At 46.5% G+C, this 26,327-nt stretch overlaps 1 protein-coding gene across 4 annotated transcripts in view; it reads right to left on the reverse strand.

The window, feature by feature from the left end:
* ASTN2 (astrotactin 2) overlaps positions 1-26,327 on the reverse strand; it is an 851,085-nt gene that overhangs the window by 552,615 nt on the left and 272,143 nt on the right. For all 4 annotated transcript variants that reach the window (XM_072842536.1, XM_072842535.1, XM_072842534.1 and 1 more), the window contains one exon: positions 7,280-7,387. In XM_072842536.1, coding sequence (XP_072698637.1) covers positions 7,280-7,387 — 108 coding nt within the window. The remainder of the gene's footprint in view (positions 1-7,279; positions 7,388-26,327) is intronic.

Below are 26,327 nucleotides of genomic sequence, written 5' to 3' on the forward strand. Positions count from 1 at the left end.
AGGAACCTGAGGCCCTAAGAGGGTACCTGCTTGACCAGGGTCACCAAGTGAGTTACCTGGAGGGGTCCAGGCTTCAGTGCACATCTCTTGACTCTGGGCCCACTGTCCTTGGTCGTGTGCAGCGTCATCTCTGGTTAATAAAGGTGAACTTCTGCCCAATGGGAATCTATCAAATCCAGCTCCTTCATTAGTCAGTCCTGGGGGATACGGTCAGAATTGTCAAAGCCCAAACAAGGGACGGATTGAGTGGTTATCTACTTGACCATACACAGACCTCTGTGCTTGACAAATAGACTCCTTTAGGCAGAAGGATCACGCGCGATAGGAAATCAGATTCATCGCACAGAGCATGGTGAGATTTCCCTCTTGCTTCCTGCACCGCTCCTCCAGGTGAAGGCCACCTGTAGGATGTGGAGGTTTCAGGGCAGGGGGTCAGCAATCTGTGAGCCACAGGTGAAGTCTGGACCAGCACCTGCTCTTGGAAACAAAGTTTCCTTAGGATATACACGCATGTTCACTCATTTGCGTGCCATCTTTGGTAGCTTTCAGGGAACAGCCGCAGAGTTGAGTAGTTCCAACAGTAACTGCATGACCTACAAGGATGGAGACGCTTATGGCGGCCGTGTACAGAAAGAGGTGGCTGACTCGTGATGGAGGCAGTCCCAGCAGACAGGCCCAGTTTCCCTCCCTGTGTGTCCGCTCACCAGACTGATTATGACGCTTCTCTGCCTACGGCGGTCTACCTGCGTACACCAGATGCCTCTGAATGACACTCCCCGTTCCCTTACAACACCCCCGAGACTCGGGGAAGCCAGGGGTGATTCTCAGACTGCACCATAAATCTCTTCTCCGGCAGCTCCTGTTGCCAAAAATGCAATTTCAGCTGACTTCATTTTGGGCTCAGGATGCTCTCAAGGAAAGGGAAAATTCAGGAGAAAGAACAAAATTTCAGAGTCCTGGGATCTCGCACCTCTGGATTTGCTCACTCCGGACTCCGGTGGGGTAGGTGTCCACAGCTCTGTGTTATACAGAAGGAAACGCCCGGAGATGGGAAGCAAGCCCACCAGGGCCACACCAAGGGGAGGAGGTGAAGTCAGGATTCACTGCCAGGTCTGTGGCTGGATCCGACACCACTTCTACTTCTTTCATGGCACATGCTAGAGAGAGACCCAGGTAGGAAAACCCCATTAGATGTTCCCTCTCTCCTTCCCCTCCACGTCCTCTCTACCATCCTCCCCAGGTGTAGCCTTCTCTGCTGGGGAACCTCCTGAACTTGTCACATCCCTTCAAATCACCCGCACTCCCCGAATGCTCAAAGAACCAGGCAGTCTGGGTTTTCAACTCCAGTCCCCGGGCCTTCCTCCCACTACCTGGGATGTCCTTCCCTGGGGACCTTGAAAAGGAAGAACGGGCAGGGCTGAGGCCTCAGTTCTGCTCACCAGGAGCAGGGAAGAGAAAAGGAGCGCAGACTCTGTTCTTGCAAGTGGAAATGGAGTGAGTAAAGATGAGAGCAGCAGACAGAAAAGCAGCATCCACCCTGGGCGCTTACAATAATCCAGACGCCTGGCCAGGAATCTCTTTCATTCATTCGTGAAGCATTCATTCAAAAATGTTAACCCATGTGCTCACCATGGGCCCATCCCCATGTTGGGTGCCAGGGATGGGAAGCTAGGTGCAGAAGGCCATGTGCCTAGCTTCGCGACGCTTGCAGGTCCATGGGGGATGCACACATCGTCACTGGTACGCAGGAGATTACAGTGGGGATGAAGTGTGCACAGGGGTAAGGCCACAGGAGCTACTACAGCATGACGCAGGGATTGGACATGGGTCGGGACGGCTGAAGAAATGCCATCTAAGAGGAGGTGGCACCATTCAGAGAGCGGGGGCGGCAGGGGGAGAGTCTGTGAAGGACCCCGTGGGGCAGACATGGGCATGCTGGAGAAGAGCCCCGGGGAACGGGGGGACCGCTCACCACGTCCATCCTCAACACCAGAGTGAAGACCGAGGAAGCTTCCAAGCGGAGAAGCGACATGGTCCCTATTTACATTTTAGAAATGTGCGCTCGGGCTGCAGGGTTGAGAACGGGCTGGAGTGCGGTGAGTGAGACGGCTGGACGGGGATCTCAGGGTTTGCAACAAGGGATGGAGGTGAGAGGGACCCCGGGGTGACAGCGATGGCATGGGAGAGCTGGCTGCTGGGCGCGGCAGTTACAAAGGGGTGGCTCCTGCTCCCGGCTGATCCTCGCAGTCACCCCAGGAGGGCGCGGCCGCCACCCCATTTTAAAGCCAAGGATACCGAGATGATGGGCTCGGGTCATGTGGATGGATGCGCAGAGACAAGGCCACGTCTGGGCCAGGGTCAGCGTCCAGTTCCCACTCTTCCAGGAAGCCTTCCCACATGTCCCAAGTGTTCCTCTGTCTGTCTTGTGTGTCCCAAGGCTGGGATAGTCTGAACCATCTGAGGAACTGGCCAACCCTCATCTTCCAGTGTATCTACCACCTTCGCCAGCGCCGCACGGGGCCCTCAGGGAGATCGTCACCAATGCTCGCTGACTTGCTCTTGAGGCCACCTTTCCACCTCTACTCATCGATGGGGCAGGTGAGACCCACACATGGGCAGGGACGGGGCCAAGCTTGTGGGCCAAGGTCACACAGAAAACTGGGAGCAAATGCAGGACTGGAAACCACGGCCCCCAGCCCTCGGATGACCCCATGGCGCCGACTTCCTCCCGAGCCCCGGGACGGCTGACGGCCTGATCCCAGGCCACCTGCCCCTGGGCAGGGACACACAGCCCAGGTCTTGTTTGCAGCTGGAACGGAAGGGGGGCTGGTGAACGGATTGAGGTCCCAGGTTCCCCAGCACGGAGATCTGCCCTTCTTGGTGCCTCTATCTCTCTCTTCTTCCACCTCTTTGCACTTGGTCACCTTCCGGTGTGACAACCAGGATGGCTTGCACGGCCCCGGGTGGGGGTGGGAGGGGAGCACCGCGGGGAGCTTCTGCCTCACTGCGTTTATAAAGAAGAGCAGGATGCGGGTGGCAGAGGGGAGGGGGCCGCGTGCTGGGAGTCCGGCCGTCCTGGGGGTGACGGTGCAGCCACACTGGATGACAGAAGTCACTCTCTGATGAGGGACTGCCACCCTCTCTGAAAAGAAGACCAGGGAAGGAGAGAGGCACCAGGGACGGGAGCCGACACGATGCACGGGCGGCCAGTGTGCCCCATGACCAGGGATTCTCACCGACACGCAGCCTGTCCCGCTGGCGCCAGCGAGAAGGGACCTGGGAGACCCGGGCTCCCTGTAGGCTTCACATAGGGCATCAGAAGCCGGGAGGGGGGCGTGACTCACGCTGGCAGGAGGCCTGAGATCCAGGCCATGCTCACTGGGTGCTCCCTTCGGAGCAGCCTTCTCTCCTTCACCCGCACATCTTCCCTCCTCCTTCCCCGGCCTGCGGGCTCAGGACGCAGAGGGACCTCAGTCCTCACCACTGCCCCGAGGGCCTGAACCTTAGTCCTCACCTGTCAGAGCAGGACACTGATACACAGGGAGGTGGGGGCTGAGGTCCATGTTCAAGGAGGCACCGTGAGCAGGTGGCGTGGGGGCCGGCAATGGGGCGGCCCCCCACGAGCGCCCATGCTCTGGTGCCCGGCACCACTGCTCGCTCAGCCCCGAGGCCTCCTGAACTTCCCGCAGCTCACCTCTGTGTCCTGCGTTTCTCCCATCATGGCAGTGAGTCCGAAAGCTGCTTCCCCACCGCCTGCCCCCATGCCCGCCATACCCAGACGAGAAGCAGAAAAGGGTCGCAGCCCTTCCCGGGGGGCTGCGGGGTCTGCAGGGAGAGGCACCGGCCCTGAGTTCGTCTGGCTGGAGCAGAAGCTTGACTGGGACCGAATTCACGGTCGATGTCCCACCAGGAACCAGAGCAGCAGCAGCGGGAACCCTGACACCACCTCGCTCAGGGCCAGGGAGGCTTCCTTGCACCCCTGAAAAGAGGGTGCAGTAACCTCCTCCGCTAAAGGGCATCCACACCAGCAGTCCCTTCCCTGCTCTATCCACTCCCTTCCTTGCTGCAGGCTTTTTCCTGTGCCTTTGTCCCCACCTAACATATTTCTAGTTTGACACAATACAAGCTCCACGAGCATAGGTCTTTTAAAAACTGTTGCTTGATTTGTGTCCCCAACGCCTAGAAGAGTGTCAGACACACAGCTGGTGCTTGACAAATATTTGAAATGTATGCACAGGAGAGAGGGAGAGAGGGAGGGAGAGAGGGAGGGAGGAATGGGGAAGGAAGGGAAGAAGGAAGGAAGGATCCATCAGGAAATTGGTAGGAAAAGGGAAGAGAGAAGAGGATAATAAGGAGAGAACAGCAGAGAACACAGAAGAGAACAAAGGCAAGGGAGGAATGAAGAGCAGGAAGCCGTGATACAGGGAGGAGGGACAGAGAGAAGAAAAGGAGAGAACAAGAATAAGAAATAGAAATTAAACAATCAGGCAAGCGAGCATCCCAAAACCCTGAGGAGGAAGAGAAAGATGCAGCTGGAAGCACAAGGCGAGGGAGGACCTACCACCAGGGGACCTTCAGAGGGACAAAGCAGTGGCACTGGGCTGGCAGGAGGGCCAGGGGGGAGGGGGGATGGGTTCAGGCGGGGGGCGGTGGGGGGGGATGGGGTCAGGTGGGAGGGCCGGGGGACAAGGTCAGGTGGGAGGGCCAGGAGGGAATGGGTCAGGTGGGAGGGCCTGGGGGGACGGGGTCAGATGGGAGGGACAGGGTCAGGTGGGAGGGCCGGGGGGGGGGGGGGGGGGGATGGAGTCAGGTGGGAGGGCGGGGGCGGGGCAGGGTCAGATGGGGGTATGGGGTCAGGTGGGAGGGCCGGGGGGGATCAGGCGGGAGACCAGTGGGATTCAGCGTCATAGCGGGGAGGCATCACAGCCCCGTCCCCCCGCCCGGGAAGCACAGCCTGGCCCCGCTGCAGCCTACGGAGGCACTGAGCCAAGCCGTTTATCTCGAGTCCTGTGGCTCGCTTTTGCTTTTCTTTTTAAAGTTTAACTCCGATTTATGACAGGCGTGCTCTGTGATGAATGTTTTTTTTCCAATTAGCTGTAAACAGCCCCATGGTGCAGAGGAGACCCACCGACTTCCCCCGCTCTCATTCTGGCTGCTGGGTTGGGGGAGGGAGAAGACAGGTCAAGAATCATCCATCACCGACTTCAAAACCTCCAACGCAGCAGATAGCAGAGAGCCAAGGCTTCTTGGGAAGCCGTGAGAGGCAGGCCCGAATGTTCCAGTCACTGCAGAGGCTGCAAAACCTTCCCAGGTGATGCGTCCAAAGCGATACTCCCCACACAGGGCCCTCCAGTGAAAGGTGCCAGGCGCAGGGACGTAGGAAAACCCACAACGACAACTGAATTGACATTACTACGTCTACTGTGTTTGCTCCTAGTGTGTACCAGGTGCCGTGACAAACTGTGTTTTAAAGATTTATTTATTTGAGAGAAAGAGAGAGAGAGAGAGAGAACGTGAGTTGGGGCGGGGCAGAGGGCCAGGACCCCCAAGCTGAACCCCCAGTGAGCGCAGATCCCCACACAAGGCTAGGACCCTGAGCTCCCGACCAGAGCTGCAACCAAGAGCTGGACGCTCGACTCAGCGAGCCACCCAGGAGCCCCCTTGACAAACATTTTCTATAACCTCACCAAAACTCATCCCCAAGTCTACGAGGCAATCATGAGGCCCATTCTAGAGATGACAAAACTGAGGTACAGGGAAGATAGATAAGCTGCCCAAGAGCAAAAGTTGCCAAGAGAAGCAATGGGACCCATGCTCTTCAAGTGCCCACGGTGCATGCATGGAAAGCACGCAGAACTGTTCCACAAGACTTCTTCCATCTACCCTCCCCCCAGGACCTCTTCAGCTCACTTCCATGCGGGGGTCAGATGGGGGGAACGGGGTCAGGTGGGAGGGCTGGGGGGGACGGGGTCAAGTGGGAGGGCCAGGGGTATGGGGTCAGGTGGGGGGGGACGGGTTCAGGCGGGAGGGCTGGGGGGGATGGGGTCAGATGGGAGGGCTGGGAGGGACGGGGTCAGGTGGGAGAGCCAGGGGGATGGGTCCGATGGGGGGATGGGGTCAACTGGGAGGGCCGGAGGGGACGGGGTCAGATGCGGGGATGGGGTCAAGTGGGAGGGCCAGGGGGGATGGGGTCAGATGGATGGGACGGGGTCAAGTGGGAGGGCCAGGGGGGATGGGGTCAGATGGAGGGGACGGGGTCAGGTGGGAGGGATGGGGGGGATGCGTCAGATGGGGGGGACGGGGTCAACATGTCTTGATTTGCCAGAGGACCCTTACTCCTTTCTGGGCCCCCGTCTAAGTTCTTGGATCTCTCCTTAATCATTGGCAAGGAATACGTGCACGTACCCGTCCCCCCCCAACCCTGTTCTCCTCCAACACGGCAACCTTGACCTTGCCACTTCCCCATCCTTATAAAACAGGGATGAAGAATGACACGCACAGGTGGTTGCCTGAAATACGCTCTAGTCTCCGCCTTGAGAGCATGTGTGATCCTCAGAGAAGCGGGGACCTCAGCCCCAAGGTGCCGTGAGGCCTTCATGGAGACCTGCTTCTGCATCGGACGCCTCCTCCCCTGGAGCACCATTGTGAGAAATGACTGGGCCTCGCTATGGATTTCATCTGTTGGAGACGCCGTCTGGAGAGTCAAAAGGAGTCCTCTTGGGAGGAAACAACTAGACAACGTTCTCTCTGGCCTCGGCGTCAGGGGAAGAGAATTTCCTGAACAAATACACGGTTCTATCCCATAGACCCTGCACATCGTATCACGGAGCATGCTCCCTTCACACTCTGATTGCTAAATCTCTGCGTTGAATTGCCAGCTCCGCCTAAGAACACGCGGCACAGCCTGGCGTAGATCCCCCTGCATTGATCTAACCTGGGTTTGAATAATTTTCCTTATTCCTATTTTGCTTTCAACAGGGTTCCCTTACTTATTGCATTCCAGCGCTGGATTTTTTTTTTTTTTTTAGACCGCATAAACTTAAAAAATCTTCCCCAAATGCTTTGAGGAATGAGGACAGAGAACAAACGAAGAATGGAAGGAGAAGCCATAAGTAACCGTCACTCGTCTAGCCCGGGTTTCGGATGCCAGGCTGTGTTAACCGGACCAAGACCGGGTCGAGGAAAAGTTGAGGTGTGTCACTGAGCAAGGTGTCTGCCTCCCAGGCTTTCCTCCTACCAATGCTGGCGGGTTCTGGAACCTTCCCAAAGACTCCCTTACCTTTGCTGCGGCGGCGACTACGGTACTGCTCCGTATAAAACGTCAGCTGCGTTTCATCATCTGCCTCTGAACCCGAAGTCCCCTTGGTTCTCCCAAAGCTGATTCCCCCTGAAAGGAAGAGCAATCCATTAGTCACATAAGCCTCCTGCAGCTTGTTAAATCCCTCCTCCGACCCAAAGATCAGCAACCCCATCCCCAGACTTCCTTCTGGAAATCCCAAGTGACCCAGGAGCTGGCATGATTTATGGATGGGCTCCCGGGCTCTGCGGTGAGGCGGGTCTGGGTTCTAACCATGACTTGGCAGCTGCGAGCTGTGTGACCTTGAGGGGACGCCTCCCCTTTCTGAGTGCTGGGTTCTCTCTTAATAAAACGGGGACCATAGCTATTGACCTTGTAGGGTTGCTATGAAGATTAAAGGAGATATGATGCATAAAATATCTGTCCCGGGGTGGGTCCTAACTAACGGATAGCTGTGATTATTGCTTCGTATGATGAGGTTGCCTCTAGGAAAACACTTCAGGCAACTTAATTCCACACACATTTCAAGCAAGAGCTTCCTATATGCCAGGCCAAGAGCCAGAGCCTGGAGGTACAAAGATAGATATAGCCCAGCCCCTTGCCAGCCAGGGGATCATAAGCTAGTCAAGGAGACAAATGGGATCCTAAGGAGCCTTTACCCTAATTCATGGTTCTGTTTTTCCACACAATGAGATGCTGAGAATATGGGGGAGAGCAATCCATCCCAACACGGAGGGCCGGGGAAGGTTTTATGGAGGAAGGGGGATTTAAGTCAGGGCTGGAAGGATGAATGGGGCTTCAGTGGCAGAAAATGGGAGTTCCAGGGAAAGGTGAGAGCTAGAGCATCCCTGGGGATGGCGGCCACGCTGAGTGCAGTGCTGACGGGAAGGACCACAGGAGCCCCACAGTGAAGTCCCTGAGTGCCACACTGAGGACGAGGGGCCTTACGTGGGTGTCACAGAAGGTTCCAGGGCAAGGGGTGAGCTCATTGTGCAGCACGAAGGACGTGGCAGGGACGCGCAGGCCTCAGAAGGGGTGCTGCGGAGGGGAGGAAGCCAGGAGGCTCAGTGAGAGGCCATGAGGGTGTGGGTGAGGCAGGGGGCAGTGGGGATGAGGGGAGGAGGGGGGGAGCAAGGCATGTTGCAGAGACACACTCATGAATGTGGAGGCCGATGGGCGATGCATTCACACGCCATGAGCACTGGATGCCAAAGATGATAAAGATAAAAGGCCCGAAAGAAATAGGCCAAAATACTAACAGCAGTTAATTCCGCAGGGAGGAATAGATATTTTTTTTTATTGTCTTTGTGCTTTTCTGTATTATGTATTTTTTGTTGTTGTTAACAAAAAGAGCACAGAGTGCAGGAGAATTAAAGAGATTAAAGCATTGGTGAGCTCTCTGCTCTAGAGAGGAGACAGTGAGAGGAGAGCTTAGAGCATGGTGGGGCGCACGGCGGGCGGGAAGCAGGGGCCTGTGGTTTGGGTACAGATCCTCATACGCGGACATCGACTGACTGTCTCTGGGAGGAGCGTCAAGGACCCAGCAGCAGCGGCTGTCTTGGATGGAGAAGTGGCTGAAGGCAGGGGACAGATTTATAAAGTATATGAAATATAAATATCTTGCATCTTCTGAATCAAGCACCACGCAAACCTATTACCTACTCGGAAGTTCTACCCGAGGAAAAGGAAACCATAGATCAGAGGGGAATGTTGCTCAATGCAAAGAAGAGTTTCTTACACCATTTCCTCTTACGGGACACTCAGTATTCAGAAATCGCACTGGAAGACGCTCCGTCTGCAATACGGTTACGGTGCATGCATGCATTCATTCATTCATTCATTCATTCCAGTAACATGGTGAGTGATCTGCTATGTGCTTAGAAGATGCTGATACATTATTGCATACAATTCTCTTCATGATATACTCATAACAAAAGTGTAATTGGGACGCCTGGGTGGCTCAGTGGTGGAGCCCAAGGCATGATCCTGGGTCCTGGGATCGAGTACCCCATCGGGCTCCCTGCAAGGAGCCTGCTTCTCCCTCTGCCTGTGTCTCTGCCTCTCTCTGCGTCTCTCATGAATATATAAAATCGTTTTTTTTTAAGTGTAACTAACAAATTAGATAATAGAACAAAGACAGAAAGACATGTGTGGGCAAAGTTACATATGTGCCAAGAGTCACTCAGCTGATGAGTATGGGAATTAGGATTCAGGGCTGGTCTGTCCAGCTCCACATCTAAGCTTTCTAGAAAGCAAACTACTTTCCTGGAAACACCTCAGGAGGCAACCTTAGCGAAGGCGGATTGTCCTTTAACCATATCCATCTTCCCATTCCAAACTCACAGTACTCCTTGGAGGGAGGTTTACTGATGCCCACTTTACAGGTGAAGCGACCATGTTTCAGAAAGAGAAAATGATCTGCTAATAATGAGTGAAGTTGGACCTGGGACCCATGTGTGACTGATGGTCAAGTTCAAATGTTTAACCATTTGTGACACTGTCTCTCAAATTAATGCTCTGTGAAATGGGAAGATTAATGCTTGCCCTCTCCCTTCCCTGAGATGGTAGGTTGTCATGGAGGGGAGACTATAGGGAACAACAATGTCTGATCTTTGTCCTTGACTGTGTCCCTGCCCCTTAGTGTCAACATCCCCAACCTCCAGCAATTAAGGGGGGGGGGGCTGGAGACAGCAGGAGACTCCGGATTCTACTAGATGCAGCCCTTCATTTGAAGGCTCTCCTTTGAAATGGAGTTGACGGAGGCCCCATGGTACTCTGGAAGCAGCAAAAGAGCAGAGGTCTCCAAAGGCCAGGAAGGCTTTTTCAACTGCCATTGAAATATTTTACTGGGTACCTGGGTGGCTCAGCGGTTGAGCAGCTGCCTTTGGCTCAGGTCATGACCCCGGGGTCCAGTCCCCCCATCAAGCTCCCTGCAGGGAGCTTGCTTCTCCCTCTGCCTGTGTCTTTGCCTCTTTCTCTCTCTCTCTCTGTATCTCTTAAAAATAAATTAAATAAATAAATAAATAAATAAATAAAATCTTCAAAAAAAGAAATATTTTACTGTTACAGAAAAAGGAAAGAGAAGGTAAGAAGGAAGGAAGGAAGGAAAGAAGGAAGGAAGGAAGCAATGGATGAACAAATGAACGGAGGGAGGAAAGAAGGAATTGGGAAGGAAGGAGGGAGGAAGGGAGGGTTTGTGTTCATCTACACGTAATTCTTGGCCAAGGGGAAAATGAAGCTGTTGGATACAATAGCTGCCTTATGTACAGAAAGCATCTGTCATACTTCCTATTGTGTTTGGGCATCAGAGAAAAAGGGAGGCAGGGATCCGCTCAGGAGGAGTCGGCCTGAGACACCTCCCCCTCCCCCTCCATGCTCCACCACCCCTCCTATTTAAACCGTTCCAGCCAAATTCTCCCTCCTTCTCTCTCTCATTTTCCTTCCTCTCCCAAACAAATGAGCTACTGTGCTCCTGCCTTGGTGAACATGACAGACAGGACTCAGACAGGGACCTTTCCCTATCAGGACAATCCAGCAGGGGTAAGAGAAAGTCACCAGGCAAAAGCTAACCATTGCATAGCACTGTCTCTGCCAGGCACTGCTCTACCTCTTTATGTGTATTCACTTGTTTAATCCTTAAATAACCCTACGAAGGAGGTTACTACTTTTATTCCCTTTTTAATGGATGAGGAAATGAAGGCACAAGGAAATTAAGTAATTTGCCCAGGGTCACACAGCTTGTTGGTAGTAGAACCACAATTCAAATCCAGACAATGGCTGCAGCGTTTATTCCCTTGGTCCCTATAGCAGCGTATGATAAAATATGAACAGATAGTTCATTAAATGTCCACAGCCATCCCTGTAAGGAAGGCATTATGCACCTTGTCTTAGAGGTGAATAAACTGCGTCTCAGGAGCTGATGTGAGGTAGTAAGCAGGGGAGCTGAGACTAAATTAGGTCGCCTACCTGCAAAACCTGACTTGTGGCTAAACGGCCTGGGACACTGTGTGTGCACATGCACGTGTGTGTGTGTGTGCATGCATGTGTGCATGTGTGTGCACACACCGGCAAGAACTTGATGATTTGACCTATGAGGATTAGCAGGTGTTACTTGCTCCCAACACCAGTAGGGAGCATTTTCGGCTTCTTGCAGCTCCCCCCTTAGACCTGTGCACTTGTATTATTGGTGAGAACACCATTCAGGCTTAGCTGGATCCTAGTGACGCCTCCACCATCCCACATGCCCAAGCACATGGTCATCATGCCCCTGACTACCACGAAGGCTTCTCCAGTTCCCTCCACTCCCACACCTCTGACCTCACCTCCTTCCTGTAGGTACCAAGCTACCATTTCCAGAGTAGAAGCTGAGGCTAAGAGAAGTTGTCTCCACACCAACCTGTCCAATAGAAATCTAATGCAAGCTGCATATGTCATTTTAAATGCCCCAGTAGCCACATCAGAAAGAGAAACAACAGGGCGCCTGGGTGGTTCAGTGGGTTAAGCATCCGACTCTTGATTTTGGCTCAGGTCCTGATCTAAGAGTCATGAGATCAAGCCCAGTATAGGGCTCGCCCTCAGCAGGGAGTCTGCTTGAGATTCTCTCCCTCTGTCCCTCCCCCTGCTCTTGCCCATAACTTCCTCCCCTTATCTCTCTCTCTCTCTCTCAACTAAAAAAATACACAAATCTTTAAGAAAATGGGAAAAAACAAACAGGTAAAATTGATTTTCAGAATATATAGTATTTAACCCAATATATTAAAAATCATATTTTAATATGCAATTAACATAAAATTATCATTAGTAAAATATTTTATATATATTTTTTTCACGGTAAGCTTTTGAAATCCAGCGTATATTTTACTCTTACAGCACATCGCAATATAGACCAGCTGCATTGCAAATGCCCACCACATCAGAGGTCATTACTTCTGGAGGCATTAGAAAACAGGTATAATTAAGGGCGGGGATCTGGCCACAGAGAGAGATGAGTGAGTCAAGACCCCACTAAGGTATTAAATCTTTTTTTAAAGATTTTATTTGTTTATTAGATACACAGAGAGAGGCAAAGACACAGGTAGAGGGAGAAGCGGGATGTGGAACTCCATTCTGGGACCTCAGGATCACGCCCTGAGCCGAAGGCAGATGCTCAACCACTGAGCCACCCAGGGATCCCAAATCTTTATTTTTTTATATTAATGACATCAAATAGCCATGGTCTGTGTCCTCAAACACTTAGAGTCTAGCAGGTTTCTACCCTGATGTCATCCATGAACCACAAGAGGTAATGCACTTCTGTAGAAACCCACTACCACACTGGGGTCTGACACAAGTTCTAATCTGGGCCTTACCTATTAGCTGTGTGAACGTGGGTGAGGCATCTACCCTCTCTGAGTTCACCTTGGACAGGGGAACAGCAGTCCGCAGCTCACACGGTCATTGCGAGGAAACTGAGAGCATGTATGTAAACAGCATGAAGACCAAAGAAGTGAGGGTGGGGGCGCGGTCCTCATTCATTCACTGTCTGCCCGGGTTAATAGAGGAAAAGGCAGTGCTGCCGGGTGGGCGCGGGGCTCTGGCTTCCGGGACACCCTCGGCAGGTGGCAGACACCCAAGTCCTGCAGCCTCTGAACGTCCATATAAGCTGCAGGGGCCACAGGCCAATTACACATGAACTTGGAGAGGATTCAGACAGATAGCAAAGGGCCCCCTCTGCTATCATTTTAATATGAAATTGGTGATTTCGTGAAGTAAAGTGCAGCCATTAATTATACAGGACTACTCGAGTATTTCCATTTAGGGCTGAGAGGACATGAGAATGGCCCGGGACTGGCAAGAAAAGAGGAGAGGAACTGGCACCATCCTCACCCTTGTGAAGATGTTCGGGTAACGTTCCCCTGGTTCTTCTGGTCCTGAAGGGTCTGGGATGCAGCCTGAAGAAGACGGTGAGGCACATTCTCCTGTGTGATAAGTGCTGCTCTGGGCACGTCCTATGCAGTAGCCCATGTGCCCTTCACAAGAGACCAGGGAGGTAAGTACCACCTCAATTTTCTTGAGGGGCAAGCCGACCTGCATATTCTTGATGTTGCTTATCAGAGATCACACCCATCACATATGGAAGAGCCGCCAAGTTTGAACCTGACTTTTGTCTGATTTTACAACCCTCTGTTCTCATGAAAAGGTGAGTCACTGGTCATCAGGGAAATGCAAATCAAAGCCACTATGAGACACCATTTCACATCCAAGAGGTTGGCCATAATCAAAATAATAAGAAAATAGTAGGTGTTAGAGAAGCTATAGGGAAATGGGAATCCTCGTGCAAGGCTGATGAGAATGCCAAGTGACGTGGACAAGGCTTGGGAAACAGTTTGACAGTTCCTCAGGAGGCTAAACCCCAAACTACCACAGGGCCCAGCAATTCTGCTCATAGGCATACCCCAAAAGAACTGAAGGTAGGGTATTCACGTAAGCAGGTGTACACGAATGTTGATTACGGCACTACTTACACTAGCCAAAGGGGCGGAACAACACAAATGCTCACCGACTGATGAACGGAAAAACCAAATGTGTTGTATCCACAAAAGGGACTATCACTCAGCCGTAAAAGGAGGCGAACACCTGCTACAACACGGATGGACCTTGCAAAGGTTCTGCTAAGGGAAAGAAGCCAGACATAGAAGGTCGTATATTTTATGATTCTATTTACATAAAACATCCAGAATTAGTAAATCCATTGAGACACAAAGCTGTGGCTGTCTGGGCTGGGTAGACAGAGGAGGGGAAGAGGGAGTGACTGCCAACAAATACTTGAGGTTTCCTCTTGGGATGATGGAAATGTCTTGGAACCAGATGCAGGTGATGGTTGCGCAAGCGTGTGAGCGTACCAAACGGCAATGATTTATGCACTTTAAAAGAGTTCGTGGTTGATTTTATGGAATGTGAACGTTACCCCAACACATAAAATGCTAAAACCAAGGGCCCCTTTGTAACATCACAAGGCTGGTGGTAGAAGGGTTGAATGGGGGGCACGTGAGAGCCACCCCCCACAGGGAGAAGGCATGTGGGGACACGGAGGGGGAACGCAGAGCCATGCTGCCCGGGGCCCAGCTCAGGCATTCGGAGTCCTGGCCCCCGGCACCACCAGGAGTAATCACCGCACTCCCCCATTTGTTTATTCACTCACTTAGCAATTACTGACCAGGTGCCCACTCTGTGCCAAACGCTGTTCTGGGTGCTAAGGATAAGACAGTGAATGCAGCACACAAAACCTGCCTGACTTCCTGGAGCTTCGCAATTGGGGAAGCAATTAAGATATTCCAGGCACGAAGCTAACTAAGCCCTCTCTACATAAGAATCATTTCAATGATACTGATAAATAAATGAAGATATTCAGAGGCATTGAGAGGCTTTCCCAAGAGGGGATAGATATTTGATGGCAAACAAAAAACCTGATGCCCCAGGTTTGCTCTGGGGCAAAGCAAGGCAACTGAACAAATTGAAAGTCAAATTATGGGAAAGTCTGGAGCACGATCGGGGACGATGGTCTTTCCTGGCCCTGTGAGAATTAAGTCACTGCTCTTCTTTGCAAATCTACCTTCTCTGACTATGCTGGCCTTCCACAAACCTGCTGTGCCAGCCTCTGGTAGACCCACCCCTCCACACTCCATCTCCCGCGCTCTTGGTATCATGATGGATGGTGGTGACATGTTAAATTATTCAGGCTCCGTGTCTTCCTCGAGCTGGTGACAGCGATATTGCATTTTTAGATTGCCCAGAACTGCACCAGATAGAGAAATATGTAGCTTGGGAATGCAAAAACCCATCTGACCCCCAGCCATCCGGGGAATACAAATGGTGCCAGTTGTCAGAAGAGGACAAAAGCGGCCACAACTTCCCACAACCCCCAAACCACACAACTCACGAATGCTCTGCGCTCTAGGGCTAAACCACAGATGTCCACACGCACCTACCGCTTGGAGAGGCTCTGACCACAATTGCTACATGTCACAGGGCACCGCTACAGGCCAGGCGCTTTGCCCAGAGGTGACTTACTCCATCCCTATTCCTGCAAACAGAGGCTGAAGACACTGAGCTCCTTATCTGCAACCATACAGCCAGTGAGTGGTAAGACATGGATTCAAACCCTGGGTTACCTGATCCCCCAAGAAAGAGGATTTTATAAAATTCTTGAGATTCACGTTGAACTGTTAACATTGATCATCATGGTTTAAAAAATCTTTTTTGGTAAAATAGAATTAAAAATGACAGTTAATTAATTCAGAAAAAAAAAAGGCAATGACCTAGAGGCCCATTTTTAGGGGGCTGATTTTTTTTTTAAGTGATGGCAATACTCTTAGAAAGATTTCCATGAAATATATGTGACAATAAATATAGTGACACAAATGTATACTTATTGATGTGCAAGCCTCTCCATGATATGTTGTTGAGTGAAAAAATACACAGGGAAAAATGCAAAGAGAGATTCCACTCGTGTAAATGTACACACATTTGCTGATATTTAGTGTGAATTCTACTGAGTATGTGTAATAGAAAATAAAAATATTTTAATTAAAAAAATAAAAACGTAAAAGTCAATCTGAGATGTTTATGATCTGGAATTCTAAACTAAATTTTAAAAAGCATGCCTCAAAACTGTAAGTGCAAAACGACCCTATTCTGTTTCAAAAATACATACCCACTCAAGTATATAAATGTACGCATATACATACACATGTGCATACAAAGATATTGAAAGAAATACATTTAAGGTGCTACAGTGGCTATTTTCTGAGTAGTTAACATTTAGGGTATTTAAAATGTTTTCCTTATTGTTGTTCATGTGCATTTTAGAATTTTCCTCCTCTGAACATCTAACGCTTAGTAATTTTTAAAAAACACTTAATAAAAGTTATGTTTATTTTTTTTAAATGAATTTTCTTACTGCTGCAGTGGAGGCTCATTCTTCACTTAAACTTGAATGTAATGTGGCCGTCCCAGAGGTAATCATCCCACTGCCCAAGAATGGAGGTATCTCAGTTCCTCCCCAAACTTTGGCCCAAAGAAATATCTATGCAGGAGAGAAGCAATTTGATCCAGCTTAACTCAGCATCTCAGGAAAGTAAAGCTTTGTCTTCGGGAATATCCAGCTGTTCCCTGTGGGAGGCTGCATTTTGCAAAGAGGCCAATAACAGAATCTCCCACCCCACACTCTATTTGGCCATGTGACCCGTGCCACCCCCTACCAAAAAGGTGAAGCCTGCTCCGCCTCAACCCCCTCTATCTAACCTTGAACCTGGGCTGTCTTAAGGATTTTTTTTTTTTTTTTTAATAATAGGGCTGCAGAGGAAATGACTCTGCATGACCTCTAGGAAGGAGTCATAAAAGGCCATGCAGCTGCTGCCTGGCTTTCTTGAAAACACTGACACTCAGATGCTTACCCCTTCTTTGGAAACCTGCCCCTGCACCACGAGAGGTCTTAGCCACAGGAAGGAGTCATGTGTAAGTGGTGCCATCAACAGTCCCACTGAGCTGAGAGAGAAGAAGGTTCTAGAAGATCCCCCCTCCAAGCTCCTGAGTCACCCATAGATGTTGGGAGTATTTCCAGCTGAGTCCCAGTCATTGTAGAGCAGGGACTTTGTCGTTTATGAATTCCTGACTCCTAGAATCCATGAACACAGGGTTGTTGTCTTAAGGCATTACGTTTGGAGTGGCGTATTGTGCAGCAGGAGGTAACCAGAACACTCCCTTGTCCAGTGTTACAAAAATATCTGCACTCCTTCCTACCTGTCACCATAAGGCAGCGCTAGGCAGTGGAAAGATGAACTGGGTGTCTAGAGTCTCAGGCCCTGAGTGTGTCCTGTTACTAACATGCTGTACGCCTGGAAAAGACAGTAATGTCTGGCAAATATCACAGAACGCTTAACATCTTTACTGGCTTCCCAGTAACGGCAGCTCCTCTGACCCTCACAATAACTGCATGAGACAGACTTTGCTACCGCCATTTGCAACCTGAGGAGCCTGAAGGTCACAGACACCACAAGTGACTTGTTCAAGGTCACACATCTCATAAACGGTAGAGCAGAGACACGAATACGGGGGCAACAGAAGGTACCACAGAGGAAGAGAGCAGACTCTAGTCCGTGAGGTTGGCCAAGAATCAAGTTCCCAGCAATTTTCACCTCTAGACTCCGTCCTTTTGGAGTTACAGGCTCACGTGATTCTATAACCCCATACGAAGGACCTTCAGCTGCCTGAAGATCACACATGGGCCCATTTATAATCTTTCCCTTCGAGTGAAATATTCCTCCTAATACCGTCAGCCAACCCTTATATTGTATGCTTTACAAAAATTATGACTCTTTTGGATTACGAAGTCAATGTGTGTATGTTGTAGAAAATTAGAAAAAACAAGTTAGGAAGCACAAAGACGAAAGTAATAATCAAGCTAATACTCCCCCTCCCAACAGTTTTGCCTTATTTCTAGTTTTTAACTGTGCATTTGTATGGGTATGTTTTCACAACTAGACTTTATCGTCTTGTAACTTGAGCACATCTTGTGAGTCTTGTTTAAAAATATCTAGGTTTAAAAAATAAATAAATAAATTGATTCATTCATTGATGTCAGAAATACATGTTGGGATCCAGCTATATGCTTAGCACTTTTGCTATTACATAAATTTCATATATCATGTATGTCTGTATATGCACACTTCTAATCCATATCTAGGTTTATGTGTATACCACCATCTTCATCTGGACACATATCTACACCTATATCCACCGATGTGTTAATAGTGAGTTTCTCTGAATACTGAGATTTTCTTCTTTTTGTTGACTTTTCTTATTTTCCATTTTTTTCCCTTGAAAATGAATTGAGGGGCACCTGGGTGGCTCAGTGTTTGAGTGTCTGCCTTTGGCTCAGGTCATGATCCTGGGGTCTTGGGATCGAGTCCTGCATCGGGATCTCTGCAGGGAGCTTGCCTCTCCCTCTACCTATGTACCTGCCTCCCTCTATGCCTCTCATGAATAAATAAATAAAATCTTAAAAAAAGGAAAATGAATTGAGATTGCTTATGGAATTAAAATGAAGCTACATAAAATATGTCATATACATTATCCCATGTCATTAAGTATTGACTGCAGTATCATTTAATGCCTGCAATATATTCCATTGTACCGATGTATCATCATGCACTTCATCAATTCCCTATTGTTTGAATTTTATACTGTTTCCAATTTTTCACTATAATATCACACCACATGTTCCCAAAGATAAATCTTTCTACACATCCGTGGGCATCCATGTGTAGCATTTTCTTGAGAGTAAAATGACAAACTGCTGGGTCAAAGAGTATTGATATATTTAAAGTTTTGGTACCATATTGTCAAGAAGTCCTCCAGGAAGGTTATACCAATTTCATCTTGACCAGTTATATACAGGGGTAATTATTTCACTACACCCTCTGTAATACTGGGTGTTACATCACAGTTTTCCAATCTTAGTGTTTTTGATATGCATCCCATATTTCAAATTCATTTGGTCATATTCTTTTCAAGCATACCCCAGTGTGCTCAAGTCCTTTTTGATTTATGACGTCCAGACCTAGGCATGATAATCCAGGTATAATCTGACCCCACAGAGCAGAAATGAACTACCACTTCCATTTATCTGAACATGAGTCTTATAATAATGCAGCCCAGGACTGCTTGCACTTTCCTGGCAGCTGACTTGTATTCAGTAGGTCTCAGTTCTTTGTTCCCATGCACTGCAAACAAATCTGCTCTTTCCCATCATGTATTCATTGAATTGATTTTTTTTTCTTCTAAACCAAAGCAAAGAACATTTATACTACACAATCATGTCTGTATAGTTTGGCACTCTCTTCCTAGCATCTCAAGATATTTTTGGGTTCTAGTCCTGTGATCTCATCCTTTTATTATCCCCTGACTAGATGACCTCTCTGACCTGGAGAAAGGCACCCTAAGGAGATGAAAAAAAAAGGAATGAAGAGTTAAGGAGTGTGTGCAACATGTCAAGCATGTAGTACAAATTAATGTTGATACCTTTGTTTTAAATATGAAGAAATTGATGTTTGCAGGAATTATCTGTCTTGGGAAAGGCCACATAGCCAGGAAGGAGGAAGGATGGGTTGGAAAGTCGAACAGTGGTTCTTGCTATTCTTTCTATCCCATGTCAGGTCTTCCCTGCTGTACGGCAAGGAGACTGGTGCTGAGGAGAACTAGATGAAGAATAAAATATGATCGTTTATAGTTAGAAAATTCCTTTAGACTGACATCGGTCCCTCAATGAAAGCTCTTTGGGACCATGTAATTGAGTACAATTGAAGAATCTGACTACATTATCAAACACTCCACTATTTCTTCCTTTGAAAACAGCAACAACAAAATATTGTTCATTCAAAAATATCTGTGGAGAGCTTATAATGCTCCAGAAAGCAGATCCGCACTGGGGACTAAAACTGAAATGTCCATCACAGAGCTTGCACTTAATTGGGATGATAAACGCATATAAAATCACTACACCTACAGAAGCTTTGACAAATAGCTTGCTGACATTTGGATATCCTGTGTCTGTGGTATCTCCCTGAACTCACATCACAAATCTATCCAAGGTAGAAATGTAGTTTGTTAGGCACGATTTATTCTTAGTGAACCCACGATGGCTCCGAGAGCTTCCAACTTCCTTTCACATATGCTCACTATGTGAATTTGACCAACGGACCTCATTCTTGGGAATCAAATCAAGTTTCAAAAGTGCTTCACCTATTTGAAAGGAGGATACCATTTGTCCTTCAGAATTGTGGAAGCTTCTCTACTTACCCCTGATTCCTCTAAGAATATAACTAACTCTGTGTTCTAAACATCTATCGTCACATCCCGTCAGCCCTGGAAAAGTAATTTGCTTGAGTCTGGGGACTGAAATTGAGGCAGACACTTCAAAGTAAATACTTAGTACTTCCTCTGTATGTTAGCACTGAATTTCTTATGAAATATCTTTATTCTCCCTTTTCTAGTTTTCAGATGCTTTCTTGATATAAGTGACATATCTGACAGATTCAGAATGAATTTAGTTTTATACTTTCATCTGGTAATAAGGTTTCAGTTGATTCATGCAATGGGACAATCATTTTCTTGTTCTTATTATTCCAAAGGCAATTTTAAAAGCTTATTTTCTTTTCTTTTCATTTTTCCTTCTTCTTCTTCTTTTTTTTATTTTTTTCCAAAATTTTCCACCATGAACTGACAAATTTGAAAGCTCAGCCTTCCTGGAAGTATTCTCATAAGTTTGGGCTGAACTTTCATGCATTTTGGGCCTGTTTTTCATCTTTGAGCTTCCTGTGCAAAGAAATGTTTTCCCTCTAAGCTTCCCAAATCTCTCCTTCATCATAATTTTCTGTGATTATTTGCTCAGAATTTAGTTTTTCAGAGTCTTCCTCTCTGTAATACATCTATTTCATTTTAGAGTCTCTGGTCACAGAACCAGAAAAAATCTATTTTCTGACATTAAAATATTACGTGTATATGTGTTCATAAATTCTTGGTTATAATTTTTTACCTTTTGAAATATAAGTGTTATTTCTTAGTTTAATAATATCCAGTACTGGCAAAGGTTTTATGAAATAATCATTTTCCTAAATTGTTGCAAGCAGTGCAAATTTGTATGGCCCTTTTGGGAAGCAATTTGGCAATATAAAAAAGAGCCTTAAGAATATTCATCCTTTTTGACCCACTTCTGGGAATTCACCCTAAGGAGACCATCCTAAATATAGGAAAGGCTTTATGCAGCATTATACTCATTGCAATGTTATTTATAAATATAGGAAAGTGGAAAATAACCTTAATGCCCAACTTGAAGGGAATGGTTAATTATGTTGGAACATTAAATGGGCCATGATGATAATGAGATATATAGAAAATACTTGGATCCAATACTAATTTTAAGAATGGTGGTAAAAATCATGCAATCTGTATTTGCAAAATGATTACTATGAAATAGAGCAGAGGGTCTGCTTATGGTCCAGAGGGGTAATATATTAATGGGCCTACTCTCCTACAGATAACAATACATTTAAAACCAAAAAAAGAAAGATAGAAAAGAAAGAAAGAAAGAAAGAAAGAAAGAAAGAAAGAAAGAAAGAAAGAAAGCCCCCCCCCCCCCGCCCCATCCCGCCACACATACACACACACACCTGAGGATTCTGGAAACGAAATATGAACAGGTATGTTTTGGAAAGAGTTGAAGCATGGAGAAAGCAGGAAGCACAGGTAAATTTCCCAGGTTTCAAGCTTTATCCTGAGTGTAGGTCATGGCTGCAGTCTGGCTCAGAGCATTTGAAATATCAAGAAAACTGCAGCCTTTCTGGTCTGAGGACCCTATGGATGGATTCAGATCAACCACTGCCACCAGGAAGGGAAAGAAGGATCCAAAAAAGAAGAGATCCAGAAAGGGTCTCATAATCTGTGTGGAAGCTTTGCCCACATCTCTGGCTGACCTCCGAGCCACATACACATAAGGCAAATTGCAAGCAGGATAGTTAATGACAGAAAAAAACAACTGGGGCAGCCCCGGTGGCTCAGCAGTTTAGCGCCGCCTTCAGTCCAGGGCCTGATCCTGGAGACCTGGGATCGAGTCCCACATCGGGCTCCCTGCATGGAGCCTGCTTCTCCCTCTGCCTGTGTCTCTGCCTCACTCTCTCTCTGTGTCTCTCATGAATAATAAATAAAATCTTTAAGAAAAAAGAAAAAAACAACTGAGATTGGCATGCCTAGCTCAAGACAGGCAAGACAGTCAGATGGACAAGGATTTTAACACAACTACTACAACTGTGCTGACTAGGGTAAAGAAGAAGATGATTAAAATGAATAAAAGATACAAGATGATTAAAATGAATAAAAAATACAAGAATTACTAGAAGAATCACACACACACACAGAGCAAATCAAGATTTTAAAACTGAAAAAATGAAACAAATAAATGAAGTTAAAAAAATTACCGGATGGTTTTAAAAGAGATAAAGAAGGAGCAATCATTGGCCTTATAGATAAATAAAACTGTCTAATCAGAAGAAGAAAAAGAGGAAATATTGAAAAATATTTAACAGGGTCTGGTCTAGGGTAGCCATAGGGCAATATCAGAAGTTCTAAATACAGATACGCAGAGTTGCAGAAGGCAAGGAGAGAGAATGGGGTGAGGGGGGAGGAGGGGGAGAGAGAGAGAGAGAGGAGGGAAGGAAGGAAGGAAGGAAGGAAGGAAGGAAGGAAGGAAGGAAGGAAGGAAGGAAGGAAGGAAGGAAGGAAGGAATTTACCAAATTTGGTGTAAAAAAGACAAGCTAGCAAATTCACAAAGCTCAGCAAACACTGAATGGGATAAGTATGGGGGGGGGCGGGATAGGCCTATGCTGATCGTCAAATCGCTGGAAATCAAACTTAGAGAAACATCCTTGCTGTAGCCATTTCTATATGGCAAGAAAAAGAAAAAGAAAGCCATAAAGATTGGAAAGGATTGTTTGCAGATGACATGATCATTTAGAAAAATAATCACAAGGAATCTATAAAACTATTAGAATAAGTAATATTAGCATGATTGAAAGATAAAATGTTAACTGATAAATGAAAGATAATTATATTTCTAAATAAAGGCAGCACACACAGAAAATAAGATTTCAAAAACAATTTCAATTACAAGAGTGCAAGAAATTCTACTTAGTTTAACAAAAGGCATATGAGATTTCTTCAATGAAAACAGCAGAAAACTGCTAAGAGAAAGTTAAGAAAAACTAAATAAATGGAAAGAGATACAATGTTTGTGGACTATAAGACTCAATGGCATTATGATATCATTACCCTATATATATCTATAGGTATATAGATATATCTATAGTTTAAATGGAACCCTATTTATAATCCCAGCAGGGTTTGGGGTGTTTGGTTTGGTTTGGTTTTGTTTTTTGATAGAAATTGACAAGGTGATTTAAAAATTTATATTGAAGTGCAAATAACCTAGAATTGTCAAGCAATTTTAAAATAGAACAAAATTGGAGGGCTTATACTACTTGTTTGCAAAACTTGCAATCAAACTATAGTAACCAAGACAGCGTATTGTTAGTGAATGCAGAGGCATATAGATCAATGAAACAGAGTTCAGAATCGCATACAACAGATTTTTTATAAAGTTGTCAAAGGAAAGTCTTTTCAACAAATGATCAAAGGAAAGCCTTTTCAGCAAATGGTGCTGGAAAAGCTGGAGAGCCATATGCTGAAAGAAATGAACATGGACCTTAGATCATGCCATAGACACATATTAACTCAAAACAGGTCATAGAACTAACAGTAAATATTAAAACTATAAACCTTCCAGTAGAAAACAGGGTAAAATTCTTTGTGACTTTGGAATAGGTAAAGAACCAAATGTGTGAATCATAAAAGAAATATATATATATATATATATATATCGTATAAAGGTGAAAAATGTTGCTCTTCTAAAGACACCACTAAAAAAAGTAGAGGCAAGACATTAAACCATTAAAGGGGAGACAAGGTTGCTAATACAGTAGTCCTCCCTTCATCTACAGGGAATATGCTCCAAGACAACTAGTGAGGGCCTGAAACCAGGGATAGGAGGAGGAGGAGCATCTGCCAGGGACTGCAGTTAATCATGGGTAATAGAAACCACAGGAGGGCAGCCCTGGTGGTGCAGCGGTTTAGCACCACCTGCAGCCCAGGGCGTGATCCTGGAGACCCTGGATCGAGTCCCACATCAGGCTCCCTGCATGGAGCCTGCTTCTCCCTCTGCCTGTGCCTCTGCCTCTCTCTCTCTCTCTGCATCTCTATGAATAAATAAATAAAATCTTAAAAAAAAAAAGAAAGAAACCACAGGAAGCAAAACTGAGGGTAAGAGGGGCATCTGGTACATATATCTGACAAACGACTTGTGTTGAGAATCTATAAAGATTCCTTATCATTTTAAAGGAAGTCGAAAATCTTGGTCAAAAATCTGCAAATTATTTGAAGAGATACTTGAAAAAACAAACAAAATGACAATAAGCACGTGAAAAGATACTCAACCTCTTTGGTCATCAGGGAAATGCAAATGAAACCACGAGATACCACTACACAACATGAGAATTGGGTATTTTTTTGTTTGTTTGTTTAAAATGGGTAAATTTAAAAGAAAAAAAGATCAGCCTTGCCAATTTCAACAAGGTTTGGGAGCATGTAAAATGCTCATACACTGCTACTGAGAATGAGTATCAAGCACCTGAGTAAGCATCCTACTCTTGATTTCAGCTCAGATCATGACGTCAGGGTCCTGGGATCAAGCCCCTCATAAGGCTTCGCGTTCAGCAGAGTCTGCTGAAATTTTCTCCCTCTCCCTTTAACTGTCCCCCTACCCTGACTTGTGTGTGTGCATGTGTACATGCTCTCTCTTTCTAAAATAGGTAAATAAATGAAATCATTTTTTAAAAAATGTGTATTATGTAACTACTTTGAACAACAACAACAACAAAAAAAACAAAGTTGGGGCACCTGGGTGGTTCAGACAGTTAAGTGTCCATCTCTTGATTTTGGCTCAGGTCATGATCTCAGGGTCATGAGGTTGAACCCCCAGGGGGGCCCTGTCCTAAGCGTGGAGTTGGCTTGAGTTTCTCTCTCTCTCTCTCTCTCTCTCTCTCTCTCTCCCTCGGCCCCCCCTGCTCACTCTCTCTCTCTCAAATAAAATCTTCTAAAAAAAGAAAACAACTTTCTCAAAAGCTTAAACCTACAACAACCATATGACCCATATATTCTATTCCTAGTTTTTTTTAATTTTTATTTATTTATTTATTCATGAGAGACACACAGAGAGAGGCAGAGACACAGGCAGAGGGAGAAGCAGGCTCCATGCAGGGAGCCCAATGTGGGATTCGATCCCAGGACCCCAGGATCACACCCGGAGCCAAAGGTAGGCGCTAAAATGCTGAGCCACCCAGGGATCCTCATTCCTAGTTTTTTATAAAGAGAAATAAAACATATTCATGCAAAAGACTTTGCTTCAGAGAAGCTTTATTCACTGTAGCAAAAAAAAAAAAAAAAAAAAAAAACTGAGATCAACCCAAATGTCCATTCAACATGAACAGATAAAGCATAACCATACGATGGAATATTATTCAGCATTAAAAAGGAACTCATGATATATGCAACAAGATAGATGAATCTCAAAATCAGTGAGTGAAAGATACCAGACACCAAGAATACATACTGTATGATTCCATTCATATGGAATTCTAGAAAAGGCAAATCCCATCTATAGAGGGATAGAAGCAGGTCCATGGTTGCCTGATGCTTGTAGCTGGAAAGAAGGTACTACAACAAAAAGGTTGCAAGAAATCTTTTGGGGGTGATGGAAATATTCACTGGTACATATAAATTCCAAAAACTCACTGAATTGTATACTCTAAATGGATGCAATTTACTGTACATAAAGTATACCCTCAGAAAAGCTGATTTTTAAATTGCGTATAGAAAAGCGTAATTCAAGCTTGGAAAGAAATTAGAACAAAATTAAAATGATAGTAGTATTTGGATGATGAGGTTATAGGAAATTTTCATTTTTATGGTTTCACTTCTAGTAACATGACAAACTTTCCTTAATGAACATAAATTATTTTAAATTAAAAAAAAATAAACCAATCTTTGGCAGATTAGGTAGGCATCCTTTCCCTGGTTAAATGTATAACTAAAATATGTACTTCTGTCTAAGATATCATTTGCAAATAATACGACTCTTGTTTATCAGACTTAAGGGCAGAGAGGTAATCCCAGAGGGATAAGTGCTCTCCCTTCTCCTCTACATTTCAGGCATGAAATTGGAACAGAGACAATTCAATAATTTACCATGAATTGTGTTTTTAGTGAAATAATTCTTTCTGCAGCTATGTGGAGAACTGAGGCCCTTGCTGACACACTGCATTAGCTCTGAATTGTGTATGCAAAATTCATTTTATACACACAGACACACGTGCATGCGCACAT

Source organism: Canis lupus, chromosome 10 (genome assembly GCF_048164855.1).
Source record: "Canis lupus baileyi chromosome 10, mCanLup2.hap1, whole genome shotgun sequence".
NCBI classification, from domain to species: domain Eukaryota; kingdom Metazoa; phylum Chordata; class Mammalia; order Carnivora; family Canidae; genus Canis; species Canis lupus.